Here is a 23,875-nt window from a genome sequence, read left to right as displayed (position 1 = left end):
ATATATATATAGATATAGATATAGATATATATATATACACAGTATATATTTAATAATGAAATCCAGAGGCAAATTCATAAATTTTTCACTGTTACAAGCGGCCCTTTGATGGCAGCCATAACTGTGATGTGGCCCTCAATGGAAACCACTTTTGACATCCCTGATTCACAGTAATACACATTTACAATAAAAAATATGGCAACTCAGTCAACACAATTTTAACGCAACATAATGGTAGTTTTTTTTCAATTTACAGTAATATGCTGTAAAGGGTGCAGCACGGTAGAACAGGGGTTTGTGTGTGTGTGCCTCACAATACGAAGGTACTGGGTTCGATCCTGGGCTCGGGATCTTTCTGTGTGGAGTTTGCATTTTCTCCCCGTGACTGCGTGGGTTCCCTCCGGGTACTCCGGCTTCCTCCCATCTCCAAAGACATGCACCTGGGGATAGGTTGATTGGCAACACTAAATTTGAAGGGATAAATAAATGTGTGAATGTTGTCTGTCTATCTGTGTTGGCCCTGCGATGAGGTGGCGACTTGTCCAGGGTGTACCCTGCCTTCTGCCCGAATGCAGCTGAGATAGGCTACAGCACCCCCCGCGACCCCAAAAGGGACAAGCGGTAGGAAATGAATGGATGGATGCTGTAAAGAACACCGCAAAATGTATTGTCATTTTTATTAATTTGATATAAAATCCTTAGTCAAGCAGATATTTCAGTTTTTATTTTACATTTAGTGAGAAAATATGAAGTACTTTATTGACACAAATCATTTCCAGGTGTTTGCGGGCCAGATAAAATGATGTCGTGGCCACATCTGGCCCCCGGGCCTTGACTTTGACACCTGTGATATAAGCTGTGATGCCATGAAAGAGGATAACATGGTCCAAATATGATGACACTTTCCCCACCCAGCGCACAGAACATGTATAAATATTGATTGTATGGTCTACATTGTGCATGACGTATTCACATGTGTGTGTTTATCTGTCTTTTACATGTGTGTCTGTGTAGTACTGGGCAAGGTCCGCAGTGCAGTCGGAAGTGCCCAGCTCTTAATTTCCCAGAAGTTCCAGCAGTTCCGGGGGCTTTGTGATCAAAACTTGGTGGGTTTTTTGCATTGGCACCTATCGAGCCAATACAAACACATATTTATTCAGATTTTTGGGGGGTTTGTTACATAAATGCTTTGACTTTGTGGGGGTGGAGTAAAAGTAGCTTATAATAAGCCATTAAGCCATTCTTTTGGGATGACGTGGCGGCTTTATTGAAAACGAAGCCAACTGCAACTTATGATATTGTAATAATAATAATTCCACACTGCTAGAATGTTTCTATTCAATGTTATTTTCCGTGTGCTTGTGTGGGCTCTTTTCCACACTCCCAAAACATGTATGTTAGGTTAATTGGCTATACTGTACCGCTCCTGTTGCCGCTATACAGGATCACTGGTATAGTTAATACATTGGTGCATGTTAAACTCAACCTAATCATGGAACAACACCAAAAAAAAACACCACCAGTAAGAGCTGAGCCCTTTTGTCAGCCCATTGAGCATGGCTCCCTCTAGTGGTGATTATAGAAGGTCTGGTTATGTTTTGTGTGGGAATACATTTAAGGTTTGTTTGATGTGCGCATTTGTATTGGCATAAACTGTGAATAATTTTAAAAAACTATTTTTTCATCCAAACAAAACTTAGTGCAGGGATGTCAAAGTGGTTTTCATTGAGGGCCACATCACAGTTATGGCTGCCATCAGAGGGCCGCTTGTAACAGTGAATAATGTATGAATTTGCCTCTGGATTTTATTATTAATTATATAAATTGTTTTACAAATCCCGTTTCCATATGAGTTGGGAAATTGTGTTGGATGTAAATATAAACGGAATACAAGGATTTGCAAATCATTTTCAACCCATATTCGGTTGAATATGCTACAAAGACAACATATTTGATGTTCAAACTGACAAACTTTTTTTTTTTGTGCAAATAATCATTAACTTTAGAATTTGATGCCAGCAACACGTGACAAAGAAGTTGGGAAAGGTGGCAATAAATACTGATAAAATTGAGGAATGCTCATCAAACACTTATTTGAAACATCCCACAGGTGGACAGGGAAATTGGGAACAGGTGGGTGTCATGATTGGGTCATTCAGAAACAAGGATGGGGCGAGGGTCACCACTTTGTCAACAAATGCGTGAGCAAATTGTTGAACAGTTTAAGAAAAACCTTTCTCAACCAGCTATTGCAAGGAATTTAGGGATTTCACCATCTACGGTCCGTAATATCATCAAAGGGTTCAGAGAATCTGGAGAAATCACTGCACGTAAGCAGCTAAGCCAGTGACCTTCGATCCCTCAGGCTGTACTGCATCAACAAGCGACATCAGTGTGTAAAGGATATCACCACATGGGCTCAGGAACACTTCAGAAACCCACTGTCAGTAACTACAGTTGGTCGCTACATCTGTAAGTGCAAGTTAAAACTCTCCTATGCAAGGCGAAAACCGTTTATCAATAGTTTGGTCTTTACCGTAGATTTTACAGTCCAAAAACTAGCAGCTCACTCAAAAGAATTTTAACGCAAAAAAACAGTAGTAGTTTTTTTCAATTTACAGTAATATGCTGTAAAGAACAACCTAAAATGTATTGTCATTTTTATTCATTTTATGGGTACTTTGCTGTAAAGCTCAATAACTCCACAGCTCAATAACTCCACGGTGACGTTTTGGTGAATTTACAAAACTGAAACAATAAAAAAAGAATGCCATCGTAAGTTAATAATACTAACACAGTGTCTGTGTTAGTATTAAATGTGTTAGCATATTAGCTAATACTAATGACACTTGCTCGTTTACATTACAATAGCACGTACAAATATGCGTAAAAAAATCTCCTACGGACATCACACATGGGACCGTGTAGTAAGTATGAACAGTCTTAGTTGTATTTTAAATCGTACAAATGTTGAATGAAGAATCCGTACGAGTAGAAATGCTATGGATGGCTCGAAGACGGAACGGCACTTATACTTCCAGTTGAAAGCACTAAATGGAAGTATGAACTCGTCTAAAAGTTGGTGCTATAGCAAAAACAATAACACACCTTTCCAGTATATTTGCTTGTTTATTTGCATTTTTAACTATTTGCATAACGGCCGTCAGCAAGGAAAAATCCATAAATTAGCCGCACTGTTTTGTAAGCCGCAGGGTTCACAGTGTTGGAAAAAAGTAGCGTTTTATAGTTTGGACTTTACCGTAGATTTTACAGTAAACAAACTGCCAGCTCAGTCAACAGAATTCTAACGCAAAAAACAGTGGTAGTTTTTTTCAATTTACAGTAATATGCTGTAAAGAACAACGTAAAATGTATTGTCATTCTTATTAATTTGATGGGTAGTTTGCTGTAAAGTTAAGTATTTTTATTTAGACAAAAATATGTTTGGAAAGTATGATAATAAACTGTAATATTTGTTGCAATGTTGGATACTATTAAAGTTTAAAAGGTATGCAATTTCAAGCAGTACATATATTTTTTCTCTCAAAATGAAAAAAATCCATTACTTTAAGTGAGAAATAATGAAGTACTTTATTGTCACATATCATTTCCAGGTGTTTGCGGGCCAGATAAAATTATGTGGCGGGCCGGACCTTGACTTTGACACCTGTGACCTAGGGTGTGTCTGACATGTATTTCTGATGTTCCACCTCCATGTTGACTGTGTTTCATGCAAACATCCTGACTTAAATGATCATGTATTCCTTCTTTTGGCCAGAATGTGAACGCCAGTCCGCGGCCCACACCTCAGGACCTGGCGGGTTTCTGGGACCTGCTGCAGCTCTCCATCGAGGACATCAGCCTCAAGTTTGATGAGCTCTACCATCTCAAGTCCAATGACTGGCACCCTGTGCCGTCTGCGGCCGCCCACTCACCCCCTGAGCGGAAGGTACTTCCCACCCCTGCTGCCCAGTGCCCTGGCTGGGGTAGGAAAGCCGCCGAAACCGGCCTCTCTCCTCCCACCACCACCACCATTTCTGTCACTTTCTTTTTCTTTTTGACCTCCACTTTGACGTCCCTTTGTGGGATGTACTGTCTCGGTCTGATAGAACGTGGCCAAAGAAATGCATGCAACAATGCATCTCAAAGAGAGCAGTTGGTGTGTTTATGCCCTGCTTTGAGCATGTGTTGATGTTAGTGGAGCATGGCTAGGATGTACTGACTGGCATGACCTCTGTCCAATATCCCTGCTTGTTTATGGACTGTTTGTAACGACTCCCTCAGTCAGATGTGTGTGTGTGTGTGTGTGTGTGTGTGTGTGTGTGTGTGTGTGTGTGTGTGTGTGTGTGTGTGTGTGTGTGTGTGTGTGTGTGTGTGTGTGTGTGTGTGTGTGTGTGTGTGTGTGTGTGTGTGTGTGTGTGTGTGTGTGTGTGTGTGTGTGTGTGTGTGTGTGTGTGTGTGTGTGTGTGTGTGTGTTTGGCATGATCATTTTGTCAATCATCCGCCTTTATTACGTTGTGTAGTTGTTACTCACACCTAACCAGTTTACTGTCTAAGAAGGGGAACCTCGATTTACAAACTTAATTGGTTCTTGAACATGTTTCGCAAACCGAAAAGTTTGTATAGTGAAGCAGTGTTCCCCTAAGAATCAATGGAAACATGAATAATTGGTTCTAGCTTCGACAAAAGTCCTTATTTTAGGGTTTTTTTTAAACTGCACATATGTTTATATATGTAAATATGTGTATGTATGTATAAATGTAAACGTGTATGTATACGTGTGTGTGCATATATACACGTATATGAATACATACACACGTGTGTGTGCGTATTTCTGTGTATAAATTTACACGTTTGTATATATATGTATGTATGTGTGAATATATATGTTTATGTGTGTGTATATGAATGTGTATATATGTGTATGTATACACATATATAAATACATAGAAATGTGTGCGTGTATATACTGTATATACACGCACACGTTGGTATAAATATACAGTCACAATCAAAAGTTTACATACACTTGTAAAGAACATAATGTCATGGCTGTCTTGAGTTTCCAATCATTTCTACAACTCTTACTTTTTTGTGATAGAATGATTGGAACACATACTTGTTGGTCACAAAAAACATTCATGAAGTTTGCTTCTTTTATGAATTTATTATGGGTCTACTGAAAATGTGAGCAAATCTGCTGGGTCAAAAGTATACATACAGCAATGTTAATATTTGCTTACATGTCCCTTGGCAAGTTTCACTGCAATAAGGCGCTTTTGGTAGCCATCCACAAGCTTCTGGCAAGCTTCTGCTTGAATTTTTGACCACTCCTCTTGACCAAATTGGTGCAGTTCAGCTATATGTGTTGGTTTTCTGACATGGACTTGTTTCTTCAGCATTGTCCACACGTTTAAGTCAGGACTTTGGTAAGGCCATTCTAAAACCTTCATTCGAGCCTGATTTAGCCATTCCTTTACCACTTTTGACGTGTTTGGGGTCATTGTCCTGTTGGAACACCCAACTGCGTTCAAGACCCAACCTCCGGGCTGATGATTTTAGGTTGTCCTGAAGAATTTGGAGGTAATCCTCCTTTTTCATTGTCCCATTTACTCTCTGTAAAGCACCAGTTTCATTGGCAGCAAAACCAGAGCATAATACTACCGCCACCATGTTTGACGGTAGGCCTGGTGTTCCTGAGATCAAAGGCCTCACCCTTTCTCCTCCAAACATATTGCTGGGTATTGTGGCCAAACAGCTCAATTATTGTTTCAGCAGGTTCCAACAGAACAATGACCCCAACACATGTCAAAAGTGGTAAAGGAATGGCTAAATCAGGCTAGAATTAAGGTTTTAGAATGGCCTGACTTAGTAGACAAAATTTAGACAAAGTCCTGACTTAAACGTGTGGACAATGCTGAAGAAACAAGTCCATGTCACAAAACCAACAAATTTAGCAGAACTGCACCAATTTTGTCAAGAGGAGTTGTCAAAAATTCAAGCAGAAGCTTGTGGATGGCTACCAAAAGCGCCTTATTGCAGTGAAACTTGCCAAAGGACATGGAAGCAAATGTTAACATTGCTGTATGTATACTTTTGACCCAGCAGATTTGCTTACATTTTCAGTAGACCCATAATAAATTCATAAAAGAACAAAACTTCATGAATGTTTTTTGTGACCAACAAGTATGTGCTCCAATCACTCTATCACAAAAAAATAAGAATTGAAGAAATGATTATATATATATATATATATATATATATATATATATATATATATATATATATATATATATATATATATATATATATATATATATATATATATATATATATATATATTTATATATATATATATATATATATATTTATATATATATATATATATATATATATTTATATATATATTTATATATATATACCTGTATATATATATACACACACGTTTGTATGTGTATAGTACTATAATACACCTCATGGTGCAACCTGGACACATCATCAGTGATTCTCCCGGGGTCATAGGGTGTTTCGGGTCTTAATCAAACACCCTCACCCGGGCGACCCAGCCGAGGGTGATCAGTCCCTCGACTTGTGTCCAGGTAGCGCAGTACGCCACGCGTCCCCCCTCCTCAACCAGAGCCGACGTGAAGCCTTTTCAGACGCTTCCAAAATGTTTTTTATGGCTCTTCTCCTGTGCAGTCCACAAATCCCAAGGAGCCCCAGGACCCGGTGTAAGGACTTGCCTGCAAAACCCCTGCAGCCCACCTCAATAGGCTCGCAGCGGGCCTTCCACCCGTTCCTCCGGCAGTCAGCCACAAGATCTGCGTACGTCGCCCTCTTCCTTTCCTGAGCTTCCTCCATTCTGTCCTCCCAGGGGACAGTTAGCTCAAGGAGTACCACCTGCTTGCTGGTTCCAGACATCAAGACCATGTCTGGCCGCAGTGTCGTAGTTGCGATGATGTCTGGGAATCGCAACTGCCTTCCCAGGTCAACCAAGAGCTGCCAGTCCCTTGCTGTTGTTAGCAGGCCCCCCTGGGTCTTCTTGGAGGGTTGAGGTTTCTCTCCTGCTCGGACAAAGGCAATTGTGCTCTTGGATGGTGTTGCCGCTTACTGGTGTTGATGCCCGTGCAGATGGTGTCTGCTATTGCCCGCAGGACCTGGTCGTGGCGCCACCGATACCTGCCATCTCCCAATGCCTTTGAGCAACAGCTGAGGATGTGTTCTAATGATCCTCTTTTCTGACAGAGCTGGCACACAGGTGCGTCTATCAGGCCCCAGGTGAACAGGTTAGCAGGGCTTGGGAGGACATCATAAACTGACTGGACCAAGAACTTAAACTGGTGTGGCTCCGCTTTCCAGAGTTCGGTCCAGGTGATCTTGCGACCAGCTATGTGCTCCCACCTGGTCCAGGCCCCCTGCTTGCTCATTCCCACCACTCTGCTGAAGCGAGCCTCCTCCACCTCGGCGCGAACCTCCTCTTGGACAAGCTTTCGTCTTTCTTTTCCTCTGGCTCTGCTGTAGTTTGGTTTGGTGTTGCTACCCAGCCCAGCCCGACCAGTAGCTACGGTTCCCACCAGGGTGCTGTGCCGCAGCCTCGCCTCTGCCCGCTCCACTGCATCCTGGGCACGCCACTTCCTTCCTGTTCTGACCTCCACACCTGCTGAAGATACTTTCCCATCAGCAGAATCTCTGTAGAGCAGGACTTCTCTGGCCCGGGAAAACTTGAACTCCTCTGCCAGACTACTGAAAGGAAGCTGCAGCTTGGTGTTGTGCCCAAACAAAGCAAAGCTGCTTAGGCTCCGTGGCAGACCCAGCCACCTGCGCAGGGACGAGCTGATCTTCCTCTCAAATCCCTCCACGATGGTCATTGGGAATTCGTACATCAGCAGCGGCCAGAGGAGGCGAGGCAGGATGCCATGCTGATATATCCAGGCCTTGAACTTCCCAGGAAGTCCTGACTTGTCCACAGTTGAGAGCCACATGTTGAGGTTATCGCTGATAGCTTGACGTGCGGCGGTATCCTTCAGATCACCAGTGAAGAGCTTGCCCAGGCTCTTCACTGGCTTTTCTGACACAGATGGAATTTGCGTGTCTGCCAGACTGAAGCGAAAGTGGTCGGTTACCTTTCCTTTCCTCAAGACCAAGGACCTGGACTTAGAGGGCTTGAAACTCATTCTTGCCCAACTAATGAGTCGATCAAGGCCTTGAAGGAGCCATCTGCATCCAGACACTGATGTTGTGGTTACCGTGAGATCATCCATGAATGCTCTAATCGGAGGTTGCCGGGTGCCGGATTTGGACAAAGGGCCTCTGCACTCTACTTCCGCAGACTTCACAAGCATATTCATGGCCAGTGCAAACAGGGACACAGAGATTGTACAGCCTGTGATGATGCCTTTCTCTAGACGATGCCAATCTGATGTTGAAGTGCCAGAGGACACCCTCAGACTGAAGTTGTTGTAATAGTCGAGGATGAGATTGCAAATCTTCTCTGGAACGTGGTATCTGCTCAGAGACAACTCCACCAACTTGTGTGGAATTGATCCATTAGCATTGGCGAGGTCCAGCCACAGTACTGTCAGATCGCCTCTGTTCTCTTGCGCCTCACGGATTAGCTGTGTTACCACACCAGTGTGTTCGATGCACCCTGGAACTCCTGGGACTCCTCCCTTCTGCACCGAGGTGTCAATATAGGTGTTCTTCAGGAGAAATCCCATGAGGCGATTGGAAACGATTTTGAAGAAGGTCTTGCACGCAACACTGAGGAGGGAGATTGTCCTGAACTGCTCGATGTTCCTTGCGTTTTCCTCCTTGGGAATCCATACTCCCTCTGCGTACGTCCACTGCTGGGGTACTTTCCCTCTTTTCCAGATCACCCGGAAGATCTTCCAAAGACACTCCAACAGGCGGGGACACTGTTTGAAGACCTTGTACGGAACTCCACTCGGGCCTTGTGCTGATGCTGTTCTGGCAGATTTGATTGCCTCTTTAACTTCCTTCAGGGTGGGTTCACTGATGTCGAACAGGGTGCAGGGTTCTGGTGGGCATATGAGGGCTGCACAGTGGCCGAGGTCTTGCTCTCTCATGCCGTCGCTGTAGGTGTTCTTAATGTGGAGGTTGATTTCCTCCTCGGGACATGAGAGTTGACCACTGCGTTTCTCTCCCAGCAGCTTCTTTGTGAATCCAAATGGATTTGCAATGAAGGCACTGCGCTTGCGGGCCCTTTCCTTGCCTCTCTTCCTGTGCCACTCAGCATGTCGCAGGGTGAGTAGCCTATCCCTTACCACACCCCTCAGTTCTGCCAAGGCTGCCTTCTCATTCTCGCTTGCCTTCCTGTACTGGCTTCTGAGTACTCTCAGTTCTTGTCTGAGTTGGGAAATCTTGGTTTCTCGCCGGTTTGGAATTGGTGCTGCAGTTGTAGTCTTGGTGGCGCGTTGTTCCTTTATGCCAAACCTGTCTGATGCAATGCTAATTATGAATGTGCTCATTGTCTTGAGCCTCTGGTCCACATTACCCTTGGCTGTTGCTTCCAGGGCTGTATTAACATCTTCATCAAACTGTTTCCACTCTGACTCCTTGTTGGCAGCGGGCCACAATATCCAATGATGCTCTGACGGTCTGCTTTGGGGTTGCGCCGGTGGTGCTTGGAGGTTCTGGGCACTGTGGCGAGTGTCCGGGCCTGGATCCTCCTCCGTCTCATCAGGTGCCGTACAGGGTACTGGCACTGTGCGTTGCGCCACGGGTTTCCTTAGGCAGCCCATCTTGGTCTGGTGTATCTTTAGACCAGTCGGGTTTTTGCAGACCTTGCCACATTTTCAGACTGCACTCATAGTCAATTGTCCATTCGCAGGGGTCGTTACCAGAAAATCTGTCCTTTCGGGGCGCTCATTCTCCCCCCCTCTCGGGCGCCCCTGGGGGTATATCTCTTTAGGGTTTTTTGTAGCGTTGTATGGGTGCTCCCTTGCGAGAGCTGCAGCTTGGGATGCTACCCCTCCCTGCCCCGGTTGCCGTCTTTCCGGGCTGTCAACCATCTCTCCAGTTGTCACCACACTTTCGGGGTTGTCATCCAGCCTCTTCCTGGAAGTCCATGGCGATGCCATACTGGATTAGTACTATAATACACCTCATGGTGCAACCTGGACACATCATCAGTGATTCTCCCGGGGTTATAGGGTGTTTCGGGTCTTAATCAAACACCCTCATCCGTGTGTATATATATATATATATATATATATATATATATATATATATATATATATATATATATATATATATATATATATATATATATAATGTGTGTGTGTATATATAAGTTTGTGTATACATACAAATATATGCATTAGGGGTGTAACGGTACACAAAAATTTCGGTTCGGTACGTACCTCGGTTTAGAGGTCACAGTTCGGTTCATTTTCGGTACAGTAAGAAAACAACAAAATGTAAATTTTTTGGTTATTTATTTACCGTATTTTTTGGAGTATAAGTCGATCCGGAGTGTAAGTCGCACCGGCCGAAAATGCATAATAAAGAAGGAAAAAAACATATATAAGTCGCACTAGAGTATAAGTCGTGCCTGGTATGTTAACGTAACATATTATGGTAAGAGTCATTCAAATAACTATAACATATAGAACATGCTATACGTTTACCAAACAATCTGTCACTCCTAATCGCTACATCCGATTAAATCTTATACGTCTAGTCTCTTACGTGAATGAGCTAAATAATATTATTTGATATTTTACGGTAATGTGTTAACAATTTCACACATAAGTCGCTCCCGAGTATAAGTCGCACCCCCGGCTAAATTTTGAAAAAAACTGTGACTTATAGTCTGAAAAATACGGTACCAAATTTGTAAACAATGGCTGACACAGGCAGAGGCAGAATGAAGCGGAGCAGCTTGTTAAGACTTTAGCTTAGGCGGCTACTTAATATGTTCGTGTGGAAACTCGTTCGGTACACCTCCGAACCGAACCGAAACCCTGGTTCCGAAACGGTTCAATACAAATACACGTACCGTTACACACCTAATATACATATATATATATATATGTATATATATATATATACATATATATATAAGTTTGTATATATGTGTGTATTGTTAGATTCCGGGGATTGACGCACAAGTTCTTCTTGCGAGTCAAAATCCAGCATTCCGTTCAACGGGTCCTGTCCTCTCGGCGCAGACGGTCTTACCGGCTGCTCCACCGACTTAGGCTCTACTCAGCTGGATGGCGAGGCAATTCGTCTAGTTCTACTACCCTGTATTGGTTCAGCGTCTGTCCTGCTTCCTTTTGTGGTCTACTTGGTAGAGAAGCCTGTCTCTTAAGACCGAGTCAAAAACCCACAAATCCCGCTGTTTAATGGTAGCTTGCCTCTAATGAATCTTGGCTTTTGTTACTGACTAGGTTAGATTTGTGGGCTGTGGAAAGGAAAAGCCCTATAGGACATATTGTAAGTGGACTCCATTAGAGTGACCCTTCAGAGCTAGGTGTTGGACACACAGTGGTCCTAGCATTTTACATCAAGGACGTGTTGGTACAATGAGGGATGAAAATTGTATACTTTTTATAATGCTTTTTAATGCAGGTTCAATGGCGTAAGCATTGCACAGCATCAATAAATCATTCACAATAATAATGAAACATCGTAAAAAGTGGGAGGGGGTTTCTACTTATTTAGACAGTATATACGTTTGTATATATATGTATGTATACCGTATTTTCCGGACCATAGGGCGCACCGGATTATAAGGCGCACTGCTGATGAGCAGGTTGAGTCAGGTCTATTTTCATACATAAGGGGCATTAAAGGGGTCATATTATTATGATTTTTTTTCTCAATGTAAAATACTTCCTTGTGGTCTACATAACATGTAATGGTGGTTCTTTGGTCAAAATGTTGCATAGATTATGTTTTACACATCATCTTCAAGTCGCTTTCTGACAGTCGCTTCAGAATGCGCCGTTTTGTGGGCGGCCTTATTTACGTGCCTCCACTTCGACATTGTCTTCTCCCCGTCATCTTTATTGTAGCGTTGTAGCGTGCAAGGACGGGAGTGGAAGAAGTGTCAAAAGATGGAGCTAACTGTTTTAATGACATTCAGACTTTACTTCAATCAATAACGGAGTAGCATCTTCTCATCCGTGGCTCACTAGTGCAACAACAACACAGGAAATGTGTCCCGTGAAAAACCGTCCAACCTGAACTCTCTAATAATTAAAGTTGATTGGGTGAATAATGTAAACTCACTGCACCGGTATGTTTTAGCGCTTTCATAGCAAGTTTACTGACAGATATAAGTAAGAACTTTATACTACTTTATTTTAGAAATGGCAACAGCGGAGGATGAATGTCACATAACAAGAAGATAGAGAAAAAGAAGAAGTTTTGGTGTCGACACTGACTACAAAGGCGGACGTGTGCAATTTTTCAGGACTTATGCAGATCTCAAATACAGATCAGCAGGTACCAGAAGGTAAGAAAAGTTGCTTTTGCATAATATTGTGAAACAAAACGCCAGATAATGTCTTACCTTATACACACACCATATTAATACTCCTATGTTGAAGCACAGTACAATCCATCAAGCGGTGCGGCTTCATAGCTTACCAAAGTCCTACTAAAACATGTTGATAGATTTTTGAGCGCCGTGTGTAATGTTCTATATTTTCAATGGAACATACAAAATGTTGGTGTTGTTTACTTGAGTCATATTCCAGTCTACACGTATCTCTTATGTGTGACTGCCATCTACTGGTCACACTTATCAATACACCTTGTACCAAATAAAATATCTTCGAGGTCGGTAAGCACAACCAAAATGATTCCGTACATTAGGCGCACCGGGTTATAATGCGCAATGTCGAGTTTTAAGAACATGAAAAGATTTTAAGTTTTAAATTTTTTTAAATCTATTTCAGCCAAAAATATGTAGAATGTGCTTTTTAAAAAAAGAGGATGTGGCGAAGGAGGACTTTCCTTTGATGTTGCTTTGCATTGTGTACCTACTGTGTCTCACCTCCATATCCGCTCATGTCACCACTTGATGTCTAAAACTGTCAATCACTGACTGCTGTTGATATCGTCTGTGTTCTGTTACCAAAAACTAATGTCTTTTTTTGTCTACCCAGTTTTGTTGTTTGTTGTTTTTCCTTCTCTCTATGATCAACACTCCCTATGTGTCACTGTCATCATCACAGGACCAAGACAAAACCCCTCCTCCGGCGTCAAAGATGGCCGCTAAAGGAAGACCCTCGCTGGGCCGCGAGAAGAGCGCAGACTCCTTGTCTTCGCTTTCGGCGGAGAAGCAGAGACAAGAGGCACGCAAGCGTCTGCTGGCCGCCAAAAAGGCGGCTTCTTTCCGCCAGAACTCCGCCACCGAAAGCGCAGACAGCGTGGAGATCTACGTCCCAGAAGCACAGACTCGCCTCTGAGAATGGAATGTAAGGTCAGACCGTAGGGTGGAGAAGTAGGGCTGAGAATTACCTGCCAACGGGAGAGGAAGACGTTTGCAATGCAAATGACAAAGTGGGGATCTGGGATAGAGTTGGGGGAGGAGAAGCCAAATTCCCCTTGACTGGAGCGGGGGTGGATTTTTAACTTAGGAGCACAGTTTGTAGGCTGCTCCTGAAGGCATCATATATATCACACACTAACATTCACTCTTTACATACAGTATTATGAAAATAAATATTTATCATAGAACTGCATTCCTAATACATTTAAACATGTATTACATATTGGCTCTGGGATCTATTTAGTTCACTCTTCCTTAAAGGGAAACTGCTCTTTTTTTGGAGAATTTTGCTTATCATTCATAATCCTTATTATGCAAGCCAAGCACACATGTTTTTCTTTTTCAAAATACATTCTAAATAGTAAATAAATGCGATCAAAAGTCAGCTAACAATGGTGCCTACAGGAGTGGCTCCACTCTGCCGATAAAACGCTTAAAAAAACATCCAAACATCTCCAAGTATTTATGTAATGTACTCACTGGCACATTCATTCATCATAACTGGTAATATTTACGTATAGTACAGGCCAAAAGTTTGGACACACCTTCTCATTCAATACGTTTTCTTTCTATTTACATTGTAGATTGTCACTGAAGGCATCAAAACTTTGACACCTGTGAAGTGAAAACCATTTCAGGTGACTACCTCTTGAAGCTCATGGAGAGAACACCATGTGCGAAAAAGTAATCAAAGCAAAGGGTGGCTATTTTGAAGAAACTATAATATAAAATAAGTTGTCAGTTATTTCACCTCTTTTTGTTATGTACATAACTCCACATGTGTTCATTCATAGTTTTGATGTGACAATCTACAAGGTAAATTAGTCATGAAAATAAAGAAAACCCATTGAATGAGAAAGTGTGTCTAAACTTTTGGCCTGTACTGTATTTTGACAATTAATTTCATAAACACATCACGACATTCGCTTTTTCCTTCAGCATCACTGACTACTACTTATGCAGACTTCATGAGAGCCAACACACATAATAAAACTCCACTTACTGTACAATGTCTGCTGTCACTAAGATGCCGACTAATAGGATGTTGATATATTCCCATTTAGATGAAGAATTAGTCATATTCCTCATGTTTTTTTCACCCTTGCCGGGTCTAAATTGGATTCCAAAGTTGACCAACTTGTCAGATTGTCTTCTCATCCTTCTACTATCCAGGGGAGAGGCATTATTTATGATTGTGAATAAACTCTCAAGAGTGCTGACTCAAGAAAGCAGCTCACCAATCTTTGATTTTCAAAACGGCAGCACAAGCTAGGTGGTGCTAAAAATAGTTTTTCTGCGTTAGCGCTTATATAATAATATCACTAATACTTGGGTAATATTCAGGAAATGTAAATGGAGTGTTTTTACCGCTTTTTGAAGGTTATTTATTGGGCTTTACCGGCGGAATAGCGGACCTCCCATTGACTAACATGTAATATTTATGTATTTTGATCATTAATTTCATAAACGCATCACGACATTTGCTTTTTCCTTCAACATCACTGACTATTACTTATGCAGACTTCATGAGAGCCAACACACACAATAAAACATCACTTACTGTATGTACAAGGTCTGCTGTCACTGCGATGCCGACTAATAGGATGTTGATATATTCCCATTTAGATGAAGAATTAATCATAATCCCCTGGGGGTTTTTTCACCCTTGCCTGGTCTAAAGTTGACCAACTTCTCATCCTTCTACTATCCAGGTGAGAGGCATTATTTATGATCGTGAATAAACTCTCACGAGTTCTGACTCGAGAAAGCAACTGACCAACCTTTGATTTTCAAAACGGCAGCACAAGCTAGGTAAAACAGACTTTTATTTACGGGTTAGAATTTATTTTATTTTTTTAAAACGATAGGCAAAAAAAAAGTGCAGTTCCCTTTTAGGTTCTCCCCACACTGGCCATTTTGTAGCTTTGCACAACACCGCCTTGTGGCCATCATGCAAACTGCACACACAACAAACCCACTCACAGTATGTCTTCCTTATATCAATTTGTCTGCCATTCTTCATTTTGTAAAAGCGCCTTCTTGCTGACCCCAGAACAGGTCATGAAGAGTACTTTTGAACTGCGACACAGCGAGGTCTGAAGGTAGAAAATTATAACGTGTCTGTCAAAATGTTTTGTGTCAAAGAGCGCGATGAACAGGATTCATACAGATCATTTCTAAACCTTTTTTAATGGAGAGAAATGTCAGTACTTCCAGGTTGCAATCATTTCTACAATGTTTGAATAATCATCCCCATCAAAAGCGTGTACACTTCAAGTACCTGCACACATCAATCTCAACAAAATAATAGCAGATGTTTGATTTATCAAAGTGCTGCCAACGCCAAAGTTAAAAGTTAGCAGTAGTTAGCGTTTTCCTGCACGCTCCCTCTTCTAAAAAGGTGTGTTGGCCAAAAACGAGCACTCACATTTCCAGGGTCTCATCTTTTTCTTTGTCTGACCTCACAGGGCAGGTGTGAAGGATGAGATGCTGTCTTCACACTAAAGTTGATGGTCTGCCAGGCTAAAATCTATACACTGTCAGGGGTGTCAAAGTCCCTCTCACTGAGAGCCACATCGCAGTCATGTTTGGCCCCAGAGGGCCGCTTCTAACAGTGAACACTATTATTACACCATTTTTTTATAAATAAATAAATGGGTTATACTTGTATAGCGCTTTTCTACCTTCAAGGTACTCAAAGCGCTTTGACCGTATTTCCACATTCACCCATTCACACACACATTCACACACTGATGGCGGGAGCTGCCATGCAAGGCGCTAACCAGCAGCCATCAGGAGCAAGGGTGAAGTGTCTTGCCCAAGGACACAACGGACGTGACTACGATGGTAGAAGGTGGGGATTGAACCCCAGTAACCAGCAACACTCCGATTGCTGGCACGGCCACTCTACCAACTTCGCCACGCCGTCCCCTTAGTAGATTATTTAAAAATTAAAATGTAAAAAAAAATATGGTAAATTGCAATAATTTCACCTCAAAATGTAGTGTATATTACTGTAAATGGAAAAACAGTACTGATGTTTTTATGGTATAAAAATGTTTACTATAAAATTGGATTTGGTTTTTTACTGTAAATAAAAAACCTAAAATTTTACGGTAAAATTTTGGCACCTGAACTGCTAGTTTTGGTTGTTTTTTTATTACAGTAAAGAGTACAGTTTTTTTTAATTTAGAGAAAAATGCTGTAAAAACCACAATAAACTTCACAATTTGACCATGAAATCTATTGCTACTTTTACATTGCACAATTTGATGGATAACTTGCTTTGAAATCATTATTATTAGTATTTATTTATATTTAAAAAACGGTTTGAATGTTGGATAATATATTTTTGCATAATTAGACAATTTTTAAGTTAACATAATTTGAGATTACATGTAGTACTTTTTTTTTCTCCCAATATAGAAAGACAGAATACATTTAGTAAGAAAAGTTACAGTGCTTTATTGATACAATATTATGCTAGATCTACTCGACGTCCATTGCACCGATCGCCCAGGGGGGGTCCCCACATCTGCGGTCCCCTCCAAGGTTTCTCATTGTCATCTCATTGGGTTGAGTTTTTTCTTGCCCTGATTTGGGATCTGAGCCGAGGATATCGTTGTGGCTTGTGCAGCCCTTTGAAACACTCGGGATTTAGGGCTATATAAGTAAACACTGATTGATTGATTGATATTTCCAGGCTTTCGAGGGCCAAATAAAATGAAGTGACGGGCCGCGACTTTGACACCTGTGCTGTGTGATTACACTGGAGAGTTTCACACGGCACGTACACACAGACTCTTTTTAAACAAAGCAGCACATTGTTTACATGTCTTCCAATCCTAGTTTATCTCTGCCAATGGTAAACAAACATTTCCTGGGTCTAATGGCTTCACTGCAGGGTCGCTTCATGCTTCGCTTTCTTCACTTTTGCCACTTTTAGCCTGAAAATGCAGCCTTTGACTTGGAAATGCCCCCAACGAGCACCTTTTCTTCCCTTTGGCAAGAGCGTTCCAATGACGGTCGGCTTTTGTTTGCTGGTGATGAGCAGGGTTGGAGTGCTCAAGGTGTCGATGGCCCGTTCCTTCTTTTGACTTGGGGGACGGCATCGTTAGCACCTTAAATGTGTCGCCTGACTGCTATGGTCAAAGGTTGTCTGACAACTTCACTTCAGTCTTGTACCTCCTGGGCTTGTCACATTGGATGTTGGGCTGGGTCCAGCTGAATGTCTTCTTGCTTGGCCATGTTCCACACCCCCAAACACTAGGTTTGGAAGTCCATTAGCACATAATGTGGAGCAGCCAGAAGACCATACACACATTTCAACCAGACCTCTTGCCAATACACAACTGACTGATACAAGACTTGGACACACTGAGATCTATCCAAGTCCTCTTGATATCACTTTAATGAGCTCATATAGTCTCGACTGAAGCTTCTTCTGCATTGTTCTTACTTTCTCAAATCTAATCAGTCTAAGTCATTGATGCCCAGAGTGGAGCCCGCGGGCCAAATTTGACCCACGGTGTCAATTAGATTGGTGGCTACCAAGTTGAATAGGTATTACTCATACTGACCTCTTTCAAGCTGCACAATCATTCACGGCGTGTCGGCCAGGCTACACTTAAAAAAAAAAAACCTCATTAGATTTTCCACGTAAAAACCTGGCAGCAGAAATTTACCGTAAAAACATCAGTGGTATCGTTTTTTCCAATGACAGTATTGCATCGTAGAAAACGTAGATTTTTTCAGCTCAGTTGGCAAAATTTCTCGTACTGTTTTTTTAATATGAAAAGTTAAAAAAATGTCCATGGATTTTACGATAAAACCTGGCAGCTCAGTCACCAGAATGTAACATAAACATCACTGGTACCATTTTTTACATTGACAGTATTGCATTGTAGAAAACGTAGATATTATCAGCTCAGTTGCCAAAATTTCTCGTACCGGTTTTTTAATATGCAAAGTAAAAAAAATGTCCATGGATTTTAGGATAAAACCTGGCAGCTCAGTCACCAGAATGTAAGATGAAACATCACTGCTACCATTTTTTCCATTGACAGTATTGCATTGTAAAAAAAACAGGAAACGTCGCTTTTATGGTTAAAAACTAGTTTTAGCTCAGTCTCCAGAATTTTTCAATCCGTTTTTTAATATGCAAAGTGAAAAAAATGTCCATGGATTTTACGATAAAACTGGCAGCTCAGTCGACAGAAATCTACCGTAAAATCATCAGTCGTACTGTTTTTTCCATTGACAGAAATTTACCGTAAAATCATCAGTGGTATCGATTTTTCCATTGACAGTATTGCATTGTAAAAATACAGGAAACATAGATTTTATGGTTTAAAAAAAAAGTACCAGCTAAGTCGCCAGAATTTCTCAATCCGTTTTTTAATTTGCAAAGTTAAAAAAATGTCCATGGATTTTAACGTGGCAGCTCAGTCGACAGAAATTTAACATAAAATCATCAGTGGTACCATTTTTTCCATTGACAGTATTGCATTGTAAAAAACCAGGGAACGTAGATTTTATGGCCAAAAAAAAAAGTATTAGTCGCCAGAATTTCTCGTACCGTTTTTCAATATAGTCACGCACAGTTAAAAAAATGTCCATGGATTCCACGATAAAAAACTGGTAGCTCAGTCACTAGAATTTACCATAAAACAACAGTGGTACAGTTCAATTTAATGCAATTAGGTGTAAAAAAAAAAAAAAACAGGGTCATTTTTACGGTTAAATTCTGGTGACTGAGCTGCCAGTTTGTTTTTTTTACTGTAAAATATATAGATTTGTTTTTTTTGCAGTTTGACATTGAGACCCCTGCAAAAAAAAAAAAGCCTAAACGCTTCGAAATGTAGCATCCTCCATACGTCTAATCTGTCGAATTTGAAAGCGATCAGATGAAATACCGAGCACCAACTGGTTAAAGAGTAACACCTGGAAATGGCCAACATTTTCAGAAAATTACCTTTTTTTTAAAAAATGTTTTGAGGTTAAAATGTTTCTTCAAAGATGCTGAGTTGTGTGCTAACTGAATTAGCTGTGACAATCTCTACCACCTTATCATTCATTATCGCCTAAAATCCTCACCCGTGGTGTTACTGTTTGGCCCGCGGACCTTTGGCACAATTCCACTTTGGCCCTTGGAGGCCAACGCTTGGGCCCCCTGTTCTAAGTTGTAGGCTTTATTTGTGTTGCATCACATGTGAAATAGAAACTGCGTACATAAATAGAGCGAGTATACCTCAACAAGTACATTAGCATCTGTGCTAGGTCAATATTTAAGAAGGAGATGATGTAGCAAAAACAAGTTATAGAGGAACATTATATCAAGCAAGCACTTGGAGTTAAGTCAACTGAGTGTTGTGTATTCTACTATGTCAGATGTATGTCTGCGTGCGCGGCTGTGTGTTTATTTAACAACACTCCTAACTCTTAATAAAAGTCTATGTGCCGATGAAAATGATGATTTGATATTACTGCAATTTCCCTCTGTGCTTCTTAAAGTAACTCTGTACATAATTTAGGATATCATTGTTTACAACGCTGTAGATCTATTTATACTATTTGTTTTCATGTTTGATGGGAAGGCAGAAGGTTCAATCAAATAAAACTATTAATTTCTCAAAAGGTTGCTGGACTTGTTTTGGTTTGTTTGTAAGAGGCCAAACTGGGGCTTTTTTATGGGTTTTTATTCAGAAAAGTGTTTAAACATATTAGTGCTGTCAAATTTACCAAGTTAACTTGTGATTAATCACAAAAAATTATCGCATTAATCATGAACTCACTTAGATCAATCATGCAATTTATTTGGATTTTATTAACTCTTTTACTTTTCTTTATTTAAGCACATTTTATTTACAGACGCGATTAATCACCTGTGATTAATCATAATTAATCCTAACTTTAAAATGTTATTAATTTGATTCAAAAAAATTATAATTTGATACATGTTTAAAATGTTCCTGGATGACATTCTGACAATAAAACTCCATTTGTGTACAAATATCGGGTTCTTTATTTAAGTGCATTTTATTTACACGTGTGATTAATCACCTGTGATTAATCATAATTAATCCAAACTTCAAAATGTTATTAATCTGATTAAAAAAATAAATAATTTGATACATGTTTAAAAATGTTCCTGGGTGACATTCTGACAATAAAACTCCATTTGTGTACAAATATTGGGTTCTTTGTTTAAGCGCATTTTATTTACACGCATGATTAATCATAATTAATCCAAACTTCAAAATGTGATTATTCTGATTCAAAAAATTAATAATTTGATACATGTTTAAAAATGTTTCTGGGTGACATTCTGACAATAAAACTCCCATTTGTGTACAAATATCGGGTTCTTTATTTAAGCGCATTTTATTTACACGTGTGATTAATCATAATTAATCAAAACTTCAAAATGTGGTTATTCTGATTCAAAAAATTAATAATTTGATACATGTTTAAAAATGTTCCTGGGTGACAATCTGACAATAAAACTCCCATTTGTGTACAAATATCGGGTTCTTTATTTAAGCACATTTTATTTACACGCGTGATTAATCACCTGTGATTAATCATAATTAATCCAAACTTCAAAATGTTATTAATCTGATTCAAAACATTAATAATTTGATACATGTTTAAAAATGTTCCTGGGTGACATTCTGACAATAAAATTCAATTTGTGTACAAATATTGGGTTCTTTATTTAAGCGCATTTTATTTACACACGCGATTAATCACCTGTGATTAATCATAATTAATCCAAACTTCAAAAATGTGATTAATCTAATTTTAAAAATGTATTATTTGATACATGTTTATAAATGTTCCCTGATGACATTGTGACAATTAAATAGCATTTGTGCACAAATATCGGGGTCTTTTCTTCAGCACATTTTAATTTTGGAAGCGAGTAATCACCTGTGATTAATTATGATTAATCCAAACTATAATCGACAAACGCTTAAAACGTTCCTGGATGGCATTCTGACAATAAAACTCAATTTGTGTAGAAATATTGGGTTCTTTATTTAAGCGCATTTTATTTACACGCGTGATTAATCATAATTAATCCAAATTTCAAAATTGTATTCATCTGAATTAAAAAACTAACAATTTGTTACATGTTTAAAAATGTTCCTGGGTGACATTCTGACAATAAAACTACATTTGTGTGCAAATATTGGGTTCTTCATTTAAGTGCATTTAATTTACACATGCGATTAATCACATGTGATTAATCATAATTAATCCAAACTTCAAAATTGTATTAATCTGATCCAAAAAATAATTCGATACATATTTTAAAATGTTCCTGGATGACATTCTGACAAAACTCCATTTGTGCACAAATATTGGGTTCTTTATTTAAGTGCGTTTTATTTACACACACGATTAATCACCTCTACTACGCTACTGTATTGTAACGTTGGTCGTCATGGTGATACTTCAAGAGCCAAGTGTTCAGTGGGAAAAAGTTTGTAGATATTACACTAATATTGTGAAATCAATGACATTTACTATTTATGTAACAGCAACAGTGTTACGTGGAGTTACGTTTCATCCGGAAATTAATTAATCACAGGAATGTGTTTTTATGAATAAACTTGAGTTTTTTGTTTTTTTTACAGGAAAAACATCAAACCGAGCTCATGTGTTTCATATTTTGAATGGAATGGTCCTCCGCCGTCACTTGCAATGACCGTTGTCCAGGCGAGCGTCCTGATTGGCCGACATGTGTCAAAAAGGCCAAACGTAGAGCCGCCATTGGCTGACAGCTGTCGAGGAGGCGGGATCACTCCAGCGGCGACTGTCAAGATTGGCGAAGGACTCCTCGGCGCAGGTAAAAAAAAAAAAAAAAAAGAGCCAGCGACGTCTAAAAAGCAAAAAGATTTATCCTCGAAAAAGAAAAAGCCAACAGTGGGATGGGAACCGGCCGATGTTTTCGCGCGGAAGAAGAAACACAAACGCGAGGTCTTTGAGTTTGTGGGAGAGGAAAGAGGAAGAAAGTGTGGAGCACGTTTTGCCAGCAAGTTGGACAGCTGCGTGCTCATCAACAAAGAATGAAAGCGTTCAAGCGAAGTAAGTCCTTTTTTTCATTCATTTACCTTCAATGTTCGCACACGGACGCCTGTTTAACGGCACAATGTGTGGCTTTTACCAAGACATCTTTTTTTGTGTCGCCCCCATCCAAAAATGTTTGTGTTTGTGGAGGAAAAAGAGCTAGCAGCTAATAGTTGTCTCCCACCAGCATGCTGGTGTCCATTGTGGCTCCTAAATGTGGCCCCTTTTTTTTTAAACATTATCCCTTAAAACTCTTTTTTTGTTTTCTTTGAAACGTGCTCGCGTTCAAACTTGTTGTTGCTAACGGTCAAAGTGTCTCGCGCAAAACTGAGATTTATTTGTATTTTTAATGATCCATCGTTCGAACGGTTTATTTTTTGACAGATTAGTTTTTGTTTTTTTCAAAAGGAACATGTGCTTGTAAACCAGAAGTTGAAGATGTGGTTCTACAATCTCTAACTTGACAAGAAGTACGCTGAAATCTAGAGTCTGTGGGCTCCTCACGATTTGATTAGGAATCGATTATTGGTGCATCTTTATGTATATGTATTTTCCTTTCACTAAACCAGCATTCATCACTTGCAACTTTGAAAAAGTGCATTTGTAATGAGAAAAAGTTGAATTAATTCCCATTACATTTATTAAATTAATGGAAATGTGTCTAAAACAGGAAGTAAGTGCCCTAAAATAAAGGAGCTGGTCGGATCTCTCCATTAGCCAAATGTTACAACTGTCTGCATGACTTTATTTACTATAAATAATCAGTTATTGATGTTTACTAATCGATTTTACAGTCGCCCGTATCCGATGTGTCTTAAGGCTTCGTGTCCGTGAGGCATTTTTTTAAACATTATCCGTTAAACTGTTTATTTTCTTTGAAACAAGCTCATGGTCAAACTTGCTGTTGCTAACGGTCAAAGTGTCTCGCGCGAAGATGAGATTAGTCTTTGGTTTTTTAACAATCCATCGTTCGAACGGTTTCTTTTAACAGATGCAGGGTTGTTTTTTTTCTTCAAAAGGAACATGTGCTTGTAAACAAGAAGTTGAAGATGTGGTTCTACAATCGCAAACTTCACAAGAAGTACGCTGAAAACTAGAGTCTGTGGGCTCCTCACGATTCAAATTAGGAATCGATTATTGGTTCGTCTTTATGTATACTTACTTTCCTTTCACTAAACAAGCATTCATCACTTTGAAAAAGTGCATTTGTAATAAGAAACAGTTGAATTAATTCCCGTTACATTTATTAGATTAATGGAAATGTGTGCAAAACTG

The 23,875-nt window shown here is 40.1% G+C and overlaps 2 protein-coding genes across 2 annotated transcripts in view; both read left to right on the top strand.

The window, feature by feature from the left end:
* The window catches only part of dlgap4b (discs, large (Drosophila) homolog-associated protein 4b), a 180,331-nt gene extending 164,951 nt beyond the window's left edge, over positions 1–15,380 (top strand). The window contains 3 exon segments of the mRNA XM_062056237.1: positions 1,015–1,106; positions 3,779–3,949; positions 13,209–15,380. Coding sequence (XP_061912221.1) covers positions 1,015–1,106; positions 3,779–3,949; positions 13,209–13,442 — 497 coding nt within the window. The 3' untranslated portion in view covers positions 13,443–15,380.
* A 6,227-nt stretch (positions 15,381–21,607) lies between these two features.
* Positions 21,608–23,875, top strand: part of LOC133655763 (homeobox protein SIX5) — a 34,883-nt gene continuing 32,615 nt past the window's right edge. Inside the window, exon 1 of the mRNA XM_062056225.1 lies at positions 21,608–22,618. Within this exon, the coding sequence (XP_061912209.1) occupies positions 22,600–22,618 (19 nt within the window). The 5' untranslated portion in view covers positions 21,608–22,599. The remainder of the gene's footprint in view (positions 22,619–23,875) is intronic.

Source organism: Entelurus aequoreus, linkage group LG01, assembly GCF_033978785.1.
Source record: "Entelurus aequoreus isolate RoL-2023_Sb linkage group LG01, RoL_Eaeq_v1.1, whole genome shotgun sequence".
Lineage (NCBI taxonomy): Eukaryota > Metazoa > Chordata > Actinopteri > Syngnathiformes > Syngnathidae > Entelurus > Entelurus aequoreus.
This window is presented reverse-complemented; position numbering and strand designations above follow the sequence as displayed.